The sequence below is a fragment of the Phascolarctos cinereus genome, unplaced genomic scaffold (genome assembly GCF_003287225.1).
Source record: "Phascolarctos cinereus isolate Bilbo 61053 unplaced genomic scaffold, phaCin_HiC Scaffold_4;HRSCAF=312, whole genome shotgun sequence".
In the NCBI taxonomy this organism is placed as follows: Eukaryota; Metazoa; Chordata; class Mammalia; order Diprotodontia; family Phascolarctidae; genus Phascolarctos; species Phascolarctos cinereus.
In genome coordinates this window covers 195,144,220-195,163,988 of record NW_027555847.1, presented here as the reverse complement: position 1 = coordinate 195,163,988, position 19,769 = coordinate 195,144,220, and the positions used below count along the sequence as shown (strand labels likewise).

The 19,769-nt window shown below is 35.5% G+C and overlaps 1 protein-coding gene across 2 annotated transcripts in view; it reads right to left on the bottom strand.

Moving 5' to 3' along the window:
* IFT74 (intraflagellar transport 74) overlaps nt 1-19,769 on the bottom strand; it is a 129,473-nt gene that overhangs the window by 29,393 nt on the left and 80,311 nt on the right. For both annotated transcript variants that reach the window (XM_020970028.2, XM_020970029.2), the window contains exons 13-15: nt 16,166-16,245; nt 8,493-8,546; nt 3,506-3,603 (exon numbers count right to left, since the gene is read on the bottom strand). In XM_020970028.2, coding sequence (XP_020825687.1) covers nt 3,506-3,603; nt 8,493-8,546; nt 16,166-16,245 — 232 coding nt within the window. The remainder of the gene's footprint in view (nt 1-3,505; nt 3,604-8,492; nt 8,547-16,165; nt 16,246-19,769) is intronic.

Genomic DNA, 19,769 nt, shown 5'->3' with positions numbered 1-19,769 from the left:
GAAAAAAGCCCAGAGATGAGAAAGCATAGTGAATATTTGGAGGAACAAAAGCTGGAAAGCACAATAGGTATGTTCATCAGATGACAGTCTTATTGAACTGTGATTTAGGGACATGAAACTATATGAAATAAGACTAGAAAAACAAAGTAATGTCACAATGCAGAAGCTCTTGAATTTCAGGGGAAGGAATTTAAATTTTACACAGTAAACAACAGTATTCCAAAGAAAATTTTTTTTAAAGCAGAAGAGTGATATGAGCAGATCAGTGCATAAGAAAGTCAGATCTGGAAGCAGTGTGAGGGAGGACTGGCTGGAAGAGGCTTTAGCCTACAAGGATGTGAGAAGCAAAAAGGATATGAAAGATGAAGAAGAGGGTGACAATGAGATAACACCAAGACTTAAAGTATGAGAGACTTAGTGGTGCCACTAATAGGAACACTAAAGTCATAAAGAAGAACAAGTTTATGGGAAAGATAATAAGGTTGGCAATAGATATCTCCAGTTGATGTTTTGGCAACATTACTGTTAGGTAATTATACTCTGTAAAAATCTGGAGATACATACCTGAAGTTTGGAAGAGAAGTCTAGGAATAGAGGGCTATAGAAACATATCTTTAGAAGTCATCTGCGGAGAGGGGAGAAAATGAGATTTTTTCAAAGGATAGAGAGAATGGTAGAGAGAGAAGAAGCAAGAGGCAAGGACAGAATCTTGAGTTGCTTACATCTTAAAGAACACCACTGGATTTGGAATTAGAAGACCTGGGTGCAAATCCTCTTAAGTGGAATTTACTATCTACATAGCCTTGCATAAATCATTTCCCTTCTCTAGGTTGGACTAGATGATTTTAAAGATTCTTTTGAGCTCTAACAATGTGATTAAGTGAAGATCCAACAGGAAACAAGGAAGGAGTGGATGATTGGACTAAAATCAAGAGAGAACCAAGAGAAAGAATTTGTATAAAGAAAGGTAACTGGCAGTTTCAAATGCTGCAAAGAAGTTATGGAAAATGCGATCTCAGAAAAAAGCTACTGGATTTGATAATTAGGAGGTGACTAGAGTGCCCTTCCTATAGGTTTCAGAATGCTGAAGGCAGATCAAATTTCAATGGTTTAAGAAGACAGTGTGTCATGTTTAATCAATATCATATTATTTGCCTTCTCGATGGGTGGGAGAGGGGAATTGTGGGAGAAAATTTGGAATTCATTTAAAAAAAGAATGCTAAAAATAAATAATAATTTTTTTAAAAGAGAGTGGGAGATAAGGAAGATATAAACAATTTCCCCCCCAAGAATCTGGCAGTGAATGGAAGGAAAGATAGGAGGTAATTAAATGTATTAAAAAGGTCCTAGGAAGGTTGTTTTAGAATGAGGAACTTAACTATGCCTGAATAGAGATGGGAAGGACAGACATGACAGGAAGAGCCTGCAAGAAAGAAAGGAGATAATTATTGGACTATGATTCTGGCAAGGATGGGTTACATGTAGAGATAGTGGTATTAGCCTTATTGAAGAGTAGGAATACTATTCCTATAGGACTGAAGCTAAGTGGAAAGGAGCAGATGATACTTCTGAGAAGTTTGAGGACTAGAGGAAGGAAATTAAGGTGGCTTCAGGTGACTTCAATTTCCTCAGTGAAGTAAAGAGGCCAAGTTACAAGCTATAATTCCAGACAGTAGTGATGCAGTTGGAAGCTTGAGAAGAAAGGAAAATATTTAGGACAGTCTTATACGGAATGAGGTACAGCATGGGTGAAGGTAGAGCAAAACTAGTGAGCAGCATTGAGGACACAGCCATCTCCTGAGGAAATTTAGAGGATAGAATTAGCTTGATTTCATGATCTTCTCTAGGGATATTCAGAAACTGCACTGCAGCAGCAAAGAAATTAGACGTTGACAGAAACCAAGAGATGAGGATTAACAAGTTTCAAAAGGCAAGAAGATCTAGAAGGTGACAGTTCATAAGGATCAAGGCTGAGTATGAGGCTAACTGAGATCCGATAAGGGGAGGTGGACTGGGAGAACAAGAATAGAATAAGGTAATGGAAGTCACGACAAACAGGTTTCATGTCACTGATAATGGAAAAAGCCAAAGGACAGGAGATTGTGATAGTAGAGTCAAGTATCAAAAGTCCATGACTTTGAAGGTAGTACAATTCCATGATTCAGAAAGAGCTAGGTGTGAATGTGCTGGTGTATGGCTGAATTGTGATGAAAAAGGTTATAGAAATCGAGGTCCTCTAAATTCTAGTCAAACTGAACCACTCTTTTCTGTTTTTATCTTGCTCTGTCCTATCTCACTTGCTTTACCCATGCCCAGAATAGACTGACTCTCTCCAGTTGTTGCCTGGTGAAAATCCTTCCTTTCCTTCAAAGACCAATGTTGTTGCCTTTTCTTCCAAGTTTCCCCAAGTTGGAAGTCTCTCCTAAAATCATTTTCTTCTCAAATATCTCAGAGCATGTATTCCAGCCCTCTTTTTTGCATGCATTGCATTTTGCTTTGTATCAGGGCTTTATGTGCATGTCTTATTCCTACTAGATTATATGCTCCTTGAGGGTAGGAGGAATATCTTATAATTAACATTTATACAGTGCTTACTAAGTGCTAATTACTGTGCTAAGCACTTTACAACTATTATCTCATTAGAGCTTCACAACAACTCTGCAAGGTAGATAATATTATTATAATCAGATGAGGAAACTGAGACAAGTAGAGGTTAAATGACTTTCCCAAGGTCAAGCAGATAGTTAGTATCTGAGGTCAAATTTAAATTCACGTTGTCTTGACTTCAAGTCCAATGCTCTTGCCACAGTACCACTTGGTAGCTCATGTATCTCGTGACATTTGTCTCCCCCAGGCCTAAAAGAAAACCTTGCACACATTTTAATATTTCAAGAACTTGTGATTCAACTTGTGGGTACTCCCTTCATTGATACATATAACAACCCTCTCCATGCATCAGAAAATGTCATGTGTTGCTGTGGCCTTGTATATAATGTAGGCATTCAACAATTTTACTGAACTAAAATTTAATAAGTGCTGTGAATTGATATCATATTTGCATACTATTTATGGCTTTCTAGATATATATGCCAATTTCCCTTCACTGCCTTCCCCGCCCCCAACAAATAATAGATAGTTTCCTAGGGAGAAATAATTAATGGAATACACCAGGAGATTTTAAGGAAGCTGTGGAAATAGCTGAACTTAGTGGATATGATAATAGTGGGGCCACTCCAATTTGGGAATATATTTGATGAGATGTCATAGCACATATGGCTAATGAGAAAACAAAGAGGGGACAGCTAGGTGGCACAGTGGATAGAGTACCAGCACTGGGTTCCGGAGGACCTGAGTTCAAATCTGGCCTCACACACATAACACTTACTAGCTGTGTGACCTGGGCAAGTCACTTAACCCCCATTGCCCAACAACAACAACAACAAAACCAAACCAAAACAACAAAACAAAAAAACAAAAAAGAAAAACAAAGACACTCAGTACTTACTCTGCTACAGTGCTCCAATAATGCAACGATGTTGGATTCTATATGTGCTTTCCGTTCTAGTTCCTGATTCTTCACCTCTTCAAATGTCTCAATAAAGGCTATATATCAAAAAACATGAGAGAAGCTACTGTTGCTATATTAACAACACAGAAAAGTAGTGATGTGACTGATTCTCACGTTTAGAAATTTAATGCCAGTATATTTTTCAAATCCCAGGGTCAGTTTGAAAACTTTCACCATCCACTTTCTTCATTTATTCTGGACCACAAAGCAATGCTTGAGAAAAGTAATAACATTATATTGATGAAGTCTACTCCAAATTCATTCTATCTAACTTTATCTGAGTTTCTCACTGTTGCACAATAATCCTTTTCATTCATCCCTTTTCTCCACACAGCTGCTAGTACAAACTTTTTCTAATCTATACAATCCTCCATAATTAATATTGTTCCTCTCAGAAGATAACATTGCCTCCTAATCTTTAGAACTGATATCTAGTATGAGATAGCTCAACTAGCTCAAATATCCTCCCTCCCCACTGCAAAACTTTTGTCCCCCCCATCTTATGATATTTCCTTCTATATCAAGAGAATTAATCTACTTCTATACTAAAGCTAATCCATCTATATACTTGATTTCAAATCTTCTTTCCACCCCCAACCTCCTATGAGGCCTTGATCCATTAATCACCCCCTCTTTCCCTTGCATTTTCATTCTGTTTCACTAGTTCCCTCTCCTCTGCCTACAAATACACTAAGGCCTCACCAATCCCACTAAGTCCTTTTATTAGTCAGTTACCTTATCAAACTAGCATACCATGTCTTTTTTTCTTTTCTTGCAAAACTTCACAACTTTTCCTAGAGCACCTTCCATAACATTGTCAAGTAACTCCGTAAATATATCCCTGTTTTATGTCTCATTTGATGTTGCTGCTCAGCATATTGTTGAACAAAGTTATTCATGGTCATACCTGTCATAAAGTCTTATAATATTTTAACAAACAGGTGGAATGTTTTGAAATTCATAAATAACAGTCACAGCAGGATCTTATGCTTTTAGTAAGTTTTGTGATTAAAAATGTCTGCTATAAGAAAATCATTTGTGAAAGGTACCTCCTCCAATCATAGTTTTATCAAAGATGTCCCTTATAAATACACAGAACACTATCATAAAGACTTTTATAGAGATGAGAAAGCATGAATATAGGTCAGTGATTTTAATGTCTCCTTGTTTTGTGTTTTTATTGGTAATCTATCCTGTTCTTTCGGGGTTTTGCTCCTTTTGAGATATCTTGAAATGATTTCTGAGTGTCTTTAAAACTGTGTCACCTTCATCATGGATTTCTTCAGTATTTGGCAAGATATAGCCACTGTTCTAGGCTTCATCTTCTTAAGTGGAACTGCCATTCCCTCATGTAGTACCTGAGATAAGAGGGGCCAAATGTCATGGTTACACTATAGTTACTAGTATAAATAAATCATTATAGAAATGTGGTCAGATTTGTCCAATTCTCAGATATCTGTTTCTTTGGTTTTTTCCTTTGTTATGTTATGTTCTTTTCACTCTTTCTTTAAATAGTCTCGAAGATGATATAGTTTCATTCTTGGGCCAAGATCTCAGTAGATTAATTTTCCTCTCAACTTCTTTTGCCGAGAATTAAAGTTCATAATCTTCTGTTGTTTTCTTCTGCAATGTGTGCACATGAACTTATATGCTGAACTTACTTTGTCCTTGGCTACCATGTTTCTCCACTGAGGAAGACATCACAAGCTTGCTGCATGGGGTGGTTTCTTGGCTTTTGTACACTCTATACTTTTTTTTCCCATTTCTTATTTTTAGAGTCAATAGCTTTTTTAGACAGGTTGGTTAAGCTGCTGGTCATCACATATATCATCTTGTATATGTCTTTCTTCTTGGCATTAACTTTGACCTTTCCTCTAACCAGATGAGGACCTGATTATATACATATAAATATATACATAACTGATTCCTAAAGTGATTACCCTCTCTATAACTAACAATTCTTTTTCTGTTAAGATACAGTATATTTATTTTTTGTTATGTTTTCCAGTGACTTATCTATCATACAAATTCTTTTCCTAAAGAAAGTATCCATAAGCTATAAATATGAAGCTTCTGGGTAGTGTAAAAGTTGCTGGCCTCTTTCACTCTTAATCCTGAGCTATACTTTCCATCATAGCTTGAGTTCTTCTCTTTTACCTACCTTTTGACTGAGATCATCATCTATACACATATCAAGGTACATATTGATTTAATTTGAAGGATATAGGCAAATTTTTCATAGAAATCCTCCACTACTTCATCCCCTCCTACAGATGTTGATGCATGAGTTTCAAGTATCTTCTTAGTAGTCTTTCGATATAGACTCATTGTGAGCACTGCAAAGAAAAAGCCAAGGATCCCAAGACCTGATGTTTTTTGTTCCTTTTTAGGGCAGAATGAAACCATCATCACCACTGTCTCTATCTTCCCAGTGGCAACCTGTGAGTTGTCTTTCCAAATATGACAATATGCATGTGGTTCCATTCTTCTAGTCATGGTTCAATTTCTTCAACTTATTGGTTACTGAACAAAGACCAACCATCAAGAGTGTCAAAAGGTGTATTAATGTTTGCAGATGACTTAAGAACAGTTTGGTTCTCATAAAACTTTACTTCTTTCACTGCCATTTTGTCATTGTCATAAACAAAAAGGGCTTACAGAACACTAAGGGGTTTTCTATGTTTATATGAATAAACCACCATCCCAAAGGAATGAAGATGAAACATGCCACTCACTTCCTGACAGAGAGGTGATAAACCTAAAATACAGAAACAAACATACATTTTTGTACATGGCTAATGTGAAAATTTGTTTCGCTAGACTATGTAGATATACAGGGGGAAAATATCAAGGTAGCTAGGTGGCACAATGGATAAAGCACTAAGCCTGAAGTCAGGAAGACGTTGAGTTCAAATCCAGCCTCAGACACTTATTACCTGTAAGTGACCAACTGGGCTAGTCACTCAATCTTGGTTTGCTTCAGTTTCATCATCTGTAAAATGAGGATAATAATAGCACCTATCTCCTAGGGTTATTATAAGGATCAAATGAGATAATAATTCTAAAGTGCTTAGCACAGTTCCTGGCACACAGTAAATGCTAAATAAATTTTAGCCATTATTATGATAGAGAGGGCTTTATTTTTGGAGTTAAAAAGATTCTCAGAGGTGGGGGTAGTGCGAGGGACATACAAATTTTTTAAAATGTTTATTAATTTTAAAAATGAAAATAAAGAATCAAATGGAAATTAAAAAAAATTTTAGTTAGTTTTCTTGGGTCTCCAAAGGCCAAAAATATTCTTTATTCACTAGCCAAATTTCTGATGCTATTTCTTCATAATTAGCTAAGCTACTCTTGAAAAGGGGCAGTAAAATAATACAGTAAAAAGAGTAGTGTTGTTCCTGGAGTCAGGAGGACCTAAGTTCAAATCTTGCCTCAGACAACTATTAAGTATGTGCCCCTTGCAAGTTACTTAACCCTATTTGCCTCAGTTTTCTCATCTTTAAAATGAACTGGAGAAAGAAATGGCAAATCTTTACCATGAAAACACCAAATGGGGGCATCGACTAACAACTAACACTCTTGATAAAGTTGTAGAAAGCTCTAACTCTGAATTGATCAGTCAGTTTCCCCTTGAGGAGGCAGGTAGGACCCATTCTTTGTCCTAACTATGCAAGACAAGAATAACAAGAATGTGAAATAGTTCCTGAAAGTTAGGATGGCTGTACCTTCTTTGATGTTCTTTTCTTTTGAAGGTACCCAGTGACTGGATCTTATGCAAGCTATAATTTTTTTTTAAAACTGGAAACACTTATATATCTATCTGGTTATATAAAAACTTCTGTATGAAACGTAATCCTTGTAGAAAAAATTCTAAATTTAACCTATTGGTCTCTCTTCCCTGCAATTCCCTGCAGTAAAAGGCTTGTTCAATGGCATAATTCTCATGCTATGGATTTCTTTTTTCTTTTGCAATCCTTGGACTGAAAATACAGCATGCTACTGAGCCTTTATCTAAAGTCTTTCCAGCCTGATAACACCAACAACTGAAATACATATTATATTTTAAGGTTTGCTTTACATTCATCAGGATCCTCACAATCATTCTACGTATAAAGTCTCTTCTTTGCTATTATTCCCATTTTAAAAATGAGGAAACTGAGACTCAGAAAGGTTAAGTGATTTGCCCATGGTCATCAACTAGTAAGTGTAAAAGGCAGGATTTGAATATAGGCCTTTCCCGACTTCAAGTCCAGAACCTACTAGGGTCTGCTATCTAGTATCACTTCCATGCCATGATTAGGTACTAAAGCAGGACTTTTTTTAGGATCCATAGTTGTATAACAGTTATTTTTATACATGTCTTGTTTCTTCTAAATTACTATAAGTTCTTCAAGAAAAAAGAATGTTTCATTTAAATTTGTATTTCCCTCCTTCTCACAGTGCTTTGTGTACAGTATGAATTAAGCTGATCTGAATAGCAACCTGCTGTAAATATGATGATGATGATGATGATGATGATGATGATGATGATGATGATGATGATGACAACTAATATGTATATAGAGCCTAGTATATGCCAGGCACTGTGCTAAGCACTCTGCAGATATTTCATTTGATTCTCACAACTCTGTGAGATAGGTACTGCTATTATCCCCATTTTACAGATGAGGACACTGAGGCAAACAGCAGTTAAGTGACTTCCCCAGTGTCACATGGTTAGTAAGGCATCTGAGGCCAGATTTGAACACAGTCAGGTCTTCTTGACTGCAGACCCAGTATTCTATCCATTGTGCCACCTCGTTGCCCCATAATAGTAGAAGAATCATTTAAAAAATACTAGATTTACAGAAAAGAAAAGCAATGTGCTGTATATATCTAGAGATGTATGTATATATTTCCACAATTTGATGGTAGAACTTACTGTCCATGTTTTCTTCCCTTTTCTTCAGCTCTTTGTATTTTTGATTCATTTCACCTATAAGAGACACAGAATTCTATAATTTCATAAATGATAGTATCTTAAGTCTAAATGTGTTAGACTTCCCAATATATTTGTTTTTCATTAGTTAATGTGACTTAAATGTTTCCAATTGCCAGCAATTACATGGAATTTTTACATTGTCTTAACTACCTTTTAGTTACATAGGCATATACTGTGTATTTAATAATATAACTATAACAATATTATATTCAAATATCAACACTGTAGTATTAAACTAGATATTATAAATATGGAAATATACCTTATCTTGCACAGCTAATTTTTTGCTATGGCACATTTACCCAACTGAGCAACATATTCTATATATTTTAAACTGGGGAAGTAAAACTTTTTTTTTACAGTTATAACAGGCTAGAACAAAATAATTCTATTTCTAGACCTCAATGGAATGGTTTAAAATACTGTAGAAAAACAGACTGACATTTAACATGTAAATGTTAATTAGCTGGACTGGATACAGTAGGAATTGGATACAGTAGGAATAACTGGCATACCATGAAAATTAGGGATTATATAATTAGTACTCTGACACGCATTGATTACAATATAAATGAGTGTGGCCTCTGGAGGTTACTTTAAATAAGAGATACAGAGTTCATTTTAACTATTTACAAGCTCAACCACAAGCTACTGTTTGTCACTCAATAGTATGAGAACCAACAAAAAAAGTGTCACTTAGACTCTAAGATGTCAGAGAAGAAAACAGTTTGAACTTAGATAGGTTGTAGGGTGATGAAGCTAGGGGAAATAAAATTATTTTCTTCAATATTTCATTAAAATATATTTTGAGATATCATTCAGGAAATTTATTTAAGAAGAAAAACTGCAGATTCCATTTTCACTGAGATAGACAAAGCATGGAGCCTCTGGGCTTCTAGACTTAAGTCAGGTAAAGAATTCTGTCTACAGTAATAAGATTATGTATTTTATTCTTCCATGACAGAAAAATATAAATTATGCAGGCATACATAATGTCCTCTGCTAAGTATTGGAAGAGCATGCTATTATCAGTGGAAGAGGGACATACCTTGAACTGAGGAATGTATATTTTAGTAATTACTTTGCATGCCTTATGTCCACTGTTACAGTAAAGCTAATCTTTAGGAACTTATGAGTTACATGATTCAGAATCCACTGTATGAGGATATGATCAAGAGGCTGGACCAACTGTGGAAACTATTTTCTGTTATCTAATTTCCAGGTTTCTATTTTATGATTGGACTCTCATAAAATTGGCACCATCTTGTGGACCGCTGTGGTATGGAAAGGTGATTTGTTTTTGCTGAATGGCTACAAATAGTTCTTTAACAAGTTCTAGCAATAATTAAAAATCAAATCAAAATGTTGACATTTACTTAATAAATGACTACTGGTCTTCATATAAACCACATAAAGCTTCAGTTTAAAGTTAAACAAAAACTCCTTCTTAAAACTTAACACCATGAGTAATAAAGGACATGAATCTGATCTACATGAAGGTAAAGCTAAATATTGTGTTATGAACACTGAAGTGAAGCTTTGTGAGGCATTTCTGAGATAGGAATAAGATAAGGAGATTTAGCTATGGAAATTAGACAAATCATTTAGTTTACATAAAGGGAAGAAGAACAAAAAAATACATTCTCATCTATAGGATTAGTAAGGAAATTTTTTCCACTTGCTTTTGAGACTCTGACATAGAGAACAACTCAACTAACTCACACAGGACGCTAAAAAAACAAAAAAACAAAGCACAGGTCTCTCATTGTATATCAACTGATGAGTTTGAGAACCAAAATGAACTACATGGAGAAAAGGTGACCTATGAAACACACACATATGTATACATAAAAACATGTACACTTATATGTATATGTATACATAGAACTGTTGGAAACTCACATTATGTTAAAACAAAATTATGTGTGCTAAGAATACTTTACTACTACTTTAAAATTGGGGAAAAGAAAATATGTGATGAAGAAAATTATGGAAGAACACAACACAGATAATAAGTCACATACACATAGCTTCAAGTGGAGATTCCACAAAGAAAAAATCCTACACATTGTGGGAAGACTTCAAAAAACTCAGATTTTAAGATGTTTCAGAAAAATCATAAAAACATGGTTCTATAAGGGTGGCATAGTTCAGGTCCCTACCTCTTAATCCTTTCAAGAGATATCTTTTTTTTTTAAGAATATAAATTCCAGGATAGAGACAAGATGGCAGAGTAAAAGCAGTGACTTGCTTGAGTTCTCTACCAAACCCCTCCAAATAACTGCAAAAAAAAAAATGGCTCTAAACAAATTCTAGAGCAGTAGAACCCACAAAAAGACAGAGTGAAACAAATTTCCAGCTCAAGACAACCTGGATGAGTGATTAGAAAGGTCTATTTCACTGGGCTGGGAGAGGAACATAGTTCAGCATGGGCCAAGGCCACAAAGACCAAGCCTCAGCGAACCTGAAGCCTCAGCGAACCTGAAGCAGGCCTCAGGGCACTGAATCACCCTTCTCAACCCACAAATGCCAAAGATAACTTACAAGGTCAGTAGGAAAAGGCGGTGACCACCACAAGAGAGAAGCGCAGTCCCAGCCCCAGTCCCAGCACAGCCCCAGGGTAGCAGCTGCTTCCAGAGCTCAGCCCCCAGACAGAGGGGGAATGGAGTGGCTGATTAGAAAGGGATTGCAGGGATCTTTTTGCTGGTGTAGAGGAAGGATTCTCTTGCTTTGCCTGTGCTTGGAATTGGGTCACAATTCTGGATGGTGGTCCTGGGGCAAGGAAGAGCTCCGGTGTGGTGGAGCTTATAGTGGCAATGGAGAGAGACTCCTCCTCACAGTTCTAAGGCAGAAAAGAGTGCTTATGGTCACTCATAGACCAGACCACAGGCCAGGAAAGGAGTAAACATCTTGCGCTTGATTGTACCACCTTGTAAGAAAGTCCCTAGAAGTATCTCTGAAAACAGATGCACAAAACCCCTGAAACTTGGGACAGTACATTCTCCACACTAGAAGAAGACTCCTACCTTAACAAAGAGTTTATAACTCAAGTAACTGGCTGGGAAAATGAACAAACAGTGCAAAAAAGTCAGACAACAGAATCTTTCTTTGGTGACAAAGAAGATCAAAACATACAACCAGAAGAAGACAACAAAGTCAGAGCTCCTACATCCAAAGCCTCCAAGAAAAACATGAATTGGTTCCAGGCCACAGAAGAGCTCAAAAAAGATTTTGAGAAGCAAGTAAGAGAAGTAGAGGAAAAACTGGCAAGAGAAATGAGAGTGATACAAGAAAATCATGAAAAAAGTCAATAGCTTGCTAAAGGAGACCCAAAAAATACTGAAGAAAATAACACCTTAAAAAATAGCCTAACCCAAATGGCAAAAGAGGTCCAAAAAGCCAATGAGGAGAAGAATGCCTTCAAAAGCAGAACTGGCCAAATGGAAAAGGAAGTCCAAAAGCTCACTGAAGAAAATACTTCCTTAAAAATTAGAATGGAGCAATTGGAAGCTAGTGACTTTATGAGAAATCAAGACATTGTAAAACAAAACCAAAATAATGAAAAAATAGAAGACAACATGAAAATTGGAAAAACAACTGACCTGGAAAATAGATCCAGGAGAGACAATTTAAAAATTATTGGACTATCTGAAAGCCATGATCAAAAAAAGAGCCTAGACATCATCTTTCAAGAAATTATCAAGGAAAACTGCCCTGATATTCTAGAACCAGAGGGCAAAATAGAAATTGAAAGAATCCACAGATCTCCTCCTGAAAGAGATCCCCAAAGAAAAACTGCCAGGAATACTGTAGTCAAATTCCAGAGTTCCCAGGTCAAGGAGAAAATATTGCACGCAGCCAGAAAGAAACAATTCAAGTATTATGGAAACACAATCAGGATAACACAGGATTTAGCAGCTTCTACATTAAAAGATTCCAGAGGGCAAAGGAGATAGGATTACAACCAAGAATCACCTACCCAGCAAAGCTAGGTATAATTCTTCAGGGGAAAAAATATGGACATTCAGTGAAATAGAGGACTTTCAAGCACTCTTGATGAAAAGACCAGAGTTGAATAGGAAATCTGACTTTCAAATACAAGAGTCAAGAGAAGTATGAAAAGGTAAACAGGAAAGAGAAATAATAAGGGACTTATTAAAGTTGAACTGCTTACATTCCTGCAGGGAAAGATGATATTTGTAACTCATGAGACCTTTGTCAGTATTAGGGTAGTTGGAGTGAAAAAATTGCATGTATAGATAGATGGATAGATAGATAGAGGGCACAGGTGAGTTGAAGATGAAGGGATGATATCCAGAGGATAAAATTAAGGGGTAAGAGAGGATTATACTGGGAGGAGAAAGGGAGAGGTAGAATGGGCTAAATTATCTCACATAAAACAGAGACAAAAAGGCTTTTACAATGGAGGGGAAGTGGGGGAAGTGAGAGGGAATGAGTGAATCTTATTCTCATCAGATTTGGCTTAAGGTGGGAACAACATACACACTAATTGGGTATGGAAATCTATCTTACCCTACAGGGAAATAGGGAGGAAGGGGATAAGAGAGCAGGGAGAGGGCAGATTGGGGGAAGGGATAATCAGAAGCAAACAATTCTGAGGAGTGACATGGTCAAAAGAGAGAATAGATTAAATGGGGGTGGGATAGGATGAAGAGGAATATAGTTAGTTTTTTAACAACATGACTACTATGGAAGTGTTTTACATGACTACATGTATAAACTGTATTGAATTGCTTGCCTACTCAATGAGGGTGGGTGGAGAGGGAGGAAGGGGGAAAATTTGGAACCCAAAGTTTTAAAAACAAATGTTAAAAATTGTTTTCACATGCAACTGGGAAATAAGATATCCTACCCTATAGGAAAATAGAAGGGGAAGCGGATAAGAGAAGGGTGGGAGAGATAGATGGGAGGGAAGATTAAGGGGATGGGGTATTCAGAATGCACTCCATCTTGGAATGGGGGGAGGGATGAAATGGGGAGAAAATTTGGAACTCAAAATCTTGTGGAAGTGAATGTTGAAAACTAAAAATAAATAGATTAATAAAACTGGAAAAAAAAGAATGTGAATTCCATCACTCCCCTGAGGGTTCCTTTTTTTTTTATACTTTGGTACCCCCACTATCAAGAAGTTATTTTTAATTTCAAACATAATCACTTTTGCTACACTTTATGTATACTTTAACAAGTTTAATTATGTACTTTTCATACATGTATACTTGAAGGCAGTTAGTAAAGTATATATTTTTCAACTAGACCCTAAATCTAAGGTTTCTAACATTTTTATTTAACAGCTATTTCCTATGTCATCATAATTGGGGAAATATGTACATACATATATCATTAACAGAAAAATTTGCATAAACATACAAGAATTTATAAGTACTTCCTTCTTTAAAAGTTTAGTAAATAAGTACATATGCTATGGTCATAAAACACTGAAAATCTTGTCCTTTTCTAAGAAAAGATTGACTCAGTTTAAGATACTGTAACAACAATGCCCCATGATTCAAGGCTTTTATAAGTTCATATTTAACATTAGCACTCTTTCAAAATGACTCTATAATTAATTTTTTAAAAGCATGGAATGAGATGAAAACTATTTGATGAGTATGGCTAAAAATGAAGCAGAATTTTTGTCCAGTTTAAAAAATAAACTTGTCTAGTAGTTACAAAGGAACCATGACTATAAGTTTCCTTGGTACTACTGATGGCTTGACTTTCCCTTTCATAATATAAGGCTAATCTTCTATGGGAAATCTTATAAAAAACTCATCATTCTGAGAAATTTAGAGTATCTTAGTGTATGGAGTGAATCCACTACAGCTTACTTTTTCAATCTGAAATGTGAGGAAGTTTAAAAAATAGTATATATTCTCATGACAATTTACAATTCTCTTTCATTATATCTTTATGATAAATTTGTGTTTATACTATGCAAGTATAAACACCCAAAAGTCTTAGTGCAATTTTAAGCTGTTAAAGTACAATGATAACAAATTAAATGTTACCAGATTCAGATATAAGTAAATGCTTTAATCAGTCTTGGGGGGGACCATGTCTATGATTTTACAGGCATAAAAAACTTTCAATAAGGAAACTTCCTCTACCAATAAAGATCTGTAATTGCTTTGCAACTTAGTCTTAAGGAGCTGCCTGTGGTCAACAAGCAGTTAAATGACTGTACTTAAGGTAAGCAAAAGCAACAGATCTTAAAATTTTTTTTTTAATGCCAAGGTTAGCTTAGGTTAGACTGGGGTAGCTAGACAAATGCTTTTCTGGTAAAATAAAGTGTGACAAAATAGAGTGGAAAAAAGCATTAGACTTGGAGTAGGAACCTAAGTTTGAATCTCAACTGCTACTTACTATTTGTGTGACCTTTAACAAGTCAGATCACTCATTTGGGTCTCAGTCTCCTCATCTGTCAAGTGAGGAAGTTGTACCCCTGATTTCTAAGTATCAATCTAAATCTAGATCTCATGGTTTACATTTTTGTGAATAAAAAGCTCTCTTGGTTAAATGTTTTTGTAGGCTAGTCGAAGGATAATTTAAAGGGGAAAAAAGTAGAGAGGGGGTAGGAAATGTTGAGTCCCATAATTTCCAAGATTATATAAAGATGTCCTTGGAGTTTACAGGTACTTTAGAATGGTACAAAAATAGGGACAATGTATGACTAGGAGTGGGGGTGGGGAAAGAATACTGCTCAAGAAAAATCTTTAACACTGAGATATGACCAAAAGGAACTCACTTCTAGTGAAACTTTAGTGTCCTGTAACTGCTCCCCAACTTAGAGGAAATAAGCTACATTTTTATTTTCAACAACATTCATTTACACTAGTGTATGTGTGTGTGAGAGAGAGAGTGAGAGAGAAAGAGAGAGCAAGTGAAAGCAAGAGCTTGAAATAACTGACAAATTCACTATCATCTAATTAAACTTGTCAAAAATGACAATTGTCTAATGAGTTTTATCTTTATTACAGGCTATTAGTTATCATTCACTAGATTTTCATGTTATAAGTACATTTTAATTACATAAGAGGACTATAATTGATGCTGGAATTGTTTCAGGAAAGACACAAAGTTCAAATCCTGCCTCCCATACTTAATAGCTATGTGACCCCGGGCAAGTCACTTAACCTTTCTTGGCCTTAGTTTCCTTATCTGTAAAATGAGGAGGTTGAACTAAATGGACTTTAAGGTGCTTCCAGTTCTATAGAAAGCTTTGGCATTGAAGTATAAGCAGAAGTTTAATTCACAAATGTGCTAAACACTTGTGCCTGCTGCAAATTTTTCTTTATACCTAACCCGTGCACACACCTATCATTTAAAAGTATTTATATATTTCTCTCTTTGGGTGGTTTTATGAGGAAACAATGTTTTTAACTCAAATGCTTAAGACTTAGTAATGTAAAGCATTTAAAAAGTAAACGTATATTATAAATCTGAAAATATAAACCCTCATTACCATAACTGAAAAGTATTTCAAGCTTGGTTTATGATAGAAAAATCTCAAAAAATGAGCAGTCTTACATGAATATTTACTCTTAATTATTAAGTACTTTCTATTTCAAATTCAAACAGTAATAATTATTTACCTTGGTGCTCCTCTAAATCCATGTCAAGCTGCCGAATTTCTTCATTAAACTGGTTAATTTTTTCTTTTATGTCTGTTAACCTAGCAAATATAAGAATAACAGTTTTTAAAAATAATGTACAACTTTTTTCTATTTCATTTTATACATGGAAATGCTCATTTTATCTATATTTGTTAAGTTCGGGATTTTAAAAAAATAATTGTATGAGAAAAGGAAATAGGATTGGGGTAAAAATATTTGATGAAAAGCAGATTGTTGCATTGTAAAAAGTGCTTGATTTGGAGTCGGAGGACCTGAGCCCTAGGCACAGATCTGTCACTATCTGTGTGATCTTGGACAAACTATTTAACATCTCAGTTTCCTCATTTAGACTAAATGCTACTACGGCACTTTGTAGTTCTAAATTTATGGTCCTAAAATGATATGGAATGTTACCTGTAAAATCAGTTCTGTTTAGCTTGTACACATCATAAAATGCTGAAGTTAGAAAGGATCTAGCTCATCTAGTCTAAAGCTCTTATTTTACAGAGGAAAATAATGTTCAGAAGTGGTGACTAACCTAGTTTGTAAATTAAAGAACTCAGACTAGTGCCCAAGTCTCCTGATCCCCAATCCAGTGTTAGCTATACTTTATAATTAACAATCAGCTCAATTTATCATTTTGTCTCTAGAAACAATACTGCCCATTTGGGAGATTAATAATCCTTTCCAGATTTCTTTTATGATTCTCTATTTGAGAGAAGTGTTTAGTAAGAACCACTTAGTCTTTGGGCAGTAATACCAGCAAGGTTTAAAGCAGTGGTCTCCAAAGTGTAGCATGATTAAGGGGTATGCTAACAATCGACAGGAGAATAGGAAGAATGTGCATCCCATCTTCCTGCTATATCTAATTGAGGGGTTTATCTCCAGCCCAAACACATTTGCCCTTCATCCATTATTGTCTAATCTACTTCAACTCTTATATACAGAACATCAGCCACTGAGAGCAGTTAAAAATCTAATCACAACTCAGGTACCTAAAACAGCAGCTGTTCAGGTGGCACTGGGAAATTCACTACCCTCCAGCAAAATCAGCCTCTGCCTCTCAGGTCACCTCACGGCAGCTGGTGTTGTGCTCCAGGGTAATGACCATAAGAAAGGGTTCCACCCATTCCGTTTTCATTATGGTTGAGACAGAATGAATCCCACTGGGTGAAAAGGTATAACTGGGTTGTGATCCATATCTTCACTGCAGATTCCATTACATTATCTTACTCCTAAACCTACCCTTCTTCCAAACTCCTCTGTTTCTGTTGGGGGACTCTATCATCCTTTATCCTCTATCATCATTTTTCATGCAAGCCCCATAGTTAATCAGTTGTCAAATACTACTATTTCTACCTCCACCACCACACTCTCATTTTCCCCCTTCTCCCTACCCAAATACTACCATCCCAGTTCAGTTCCTCTTTGTCTCTCACCTGGTCTACTAATTAGACTCCCTGCCTCAAATCTCTCCCTTCTCCAACCCATCTTCTACATGACTGCAAAGGTGATTTTCAGCAGATCTGACCAAGTCAACCTCCTACTTAACAAACTCTAGTGATTCTAAATTGACTCTAGAATCAATCAATATTAAGAATATAAACTCCTCTGGCACTTAAAGCTGTTTGAAACCTTGCCCCAACCTACCTTCCAAATCTTATTATATATTGTTCTCCCTCCCTGTCCTTTATGGTCCAAACAAATTGACTTTAAAGCTGTTCATCACACACACAAATAAACAAAACAAAATTATTCAAATATGAATAGTAGAATGAGATATAATACTACCCATTAGTAAGAACCACATAAATAAAAAGGAAGGCACTTACATACATTTTTTCTACTAATTTGAAATCAGAGATAACTAATTTTTACTTTAAGATTTTGCAATATGTATAGTAAATACCTACAAACATAGAAACTAGACTCACTGAAAAGCTATAATATTCACTGAACATCATGACCTATTATTTGATTGTTGTACTGTGTATCTTTTAATAAGAAGTAGCTAAAAGAAAAAAATTCACTTGTTTGGTTAGCCACAACGATTAAATTAAGTGAATAATTAAGTACTAATAAGTAATAGTTATTTACAAGCCTGCTCTTTTCCCTAGGACATTTGATTGCATTGCTCTCATTAAGAAATATTGTTATTAATAATATTTTAATGATGACAAAATGTTTTTGTACTATTAAAATATTTTAAAACATCGCTTATTTCAACATTATCTCGTTCCTTTTTTTGTTTTAAATTGTGCATATTAGTAGCACAGTGGTAAATGTATATAGTTTGTACATAAATAAATATACATATATTGGGACTGCTCGCTCAAAACTTTTATACTGATAAGGGATGCAGTATCCAAAAAGTTTGGAGATCACTGCTCTGAAATGCAACCCTTTTAGTAACAATTTTTTAGCATCCCCACTATATGTATATTTATTTGCAATTTATACATGTATACTACTGCATTAATATACTATGTATATTAAAAAACATACAAAAAGATGAAAAATGATAATGAAATAAACAATATCTAAAAATTTTTATTTAATAGCGGTATAAAAAAGCTTTTGTTCTCACTAAAATAGCATTAACAGTATTTTTCAAGAAAACAATGTGATTAACTGCACTTCATTATTTTTCAAACAATCCCTGCATATGTTTTAGGGGATATGTAAATAATTTGTCAGTATAATTAATTATATGGTTAATCTGATCAATGGACCTAGCTAAGCAATCAATAAACATTTTTTAAATGCCCACTATGTGCCAGGCACTGTAGTAAGTGCTGGAGATACAAAAAAAAAAAAGAGGCAAAAGACAGTCCTTGCCCTCAAGGAGCTTACAATCTAATGAGGGAGACAACATGCAAACAAATATTTACAAAGCCTATTGTGTACAGAATAGAAAATAATTAACAGAGGGAAGGCACTAGATTTAAGAGATGTTGGGAAAGGCTTCTTGTAAAAGACAGAATTGGAGGGAGAAAATTTCAGGCAGGCAGGACAAGCCAGAGAAAGTGCCTAGAGCCTAGAGGAGTGTCTTGTCTGTGGAACAACCAGGAGTATCACTGGATGGAAGAGTAAAGTCTAAGACTGGAAAGGTAGGAGGGGCTAGATTTTGATGGGCTTTGAATGTTTTTGATCCTGGAGGCAACTGGGAACCCCTGGAGTTTATTGAGTAGGGGGACGGGTGACATGGTTAGACCTGTCTTTTAGGAAAATCACTTTAGTAGCTGAATGTAGGATGGACTGGAGTGAGGAGAGACTTGAGACAGGCAGATCCATCAAGCAGGCTTTTACAGTAAGGTGATGGGGGCTTGGGTGTCCAAGTACAGTAACATATGAAATGTTGCAAAGGTGAAATCAACAGACCTTGGCAACAGAGTGAATATGGGCATAGGGCAGTTCTAATATATTTACAGTTATTTATAAGTTACATAAGTTTGGCTTATTTGAATACTTGGTTTTAATTGTTGTCATGGTGGAAAAAGAATACTATTCATAGCATTTACTTGAAACTCATTTCCCAGTCTCACCTACCAATTACATAAAAGTTTTAGTTAATACTTAGATA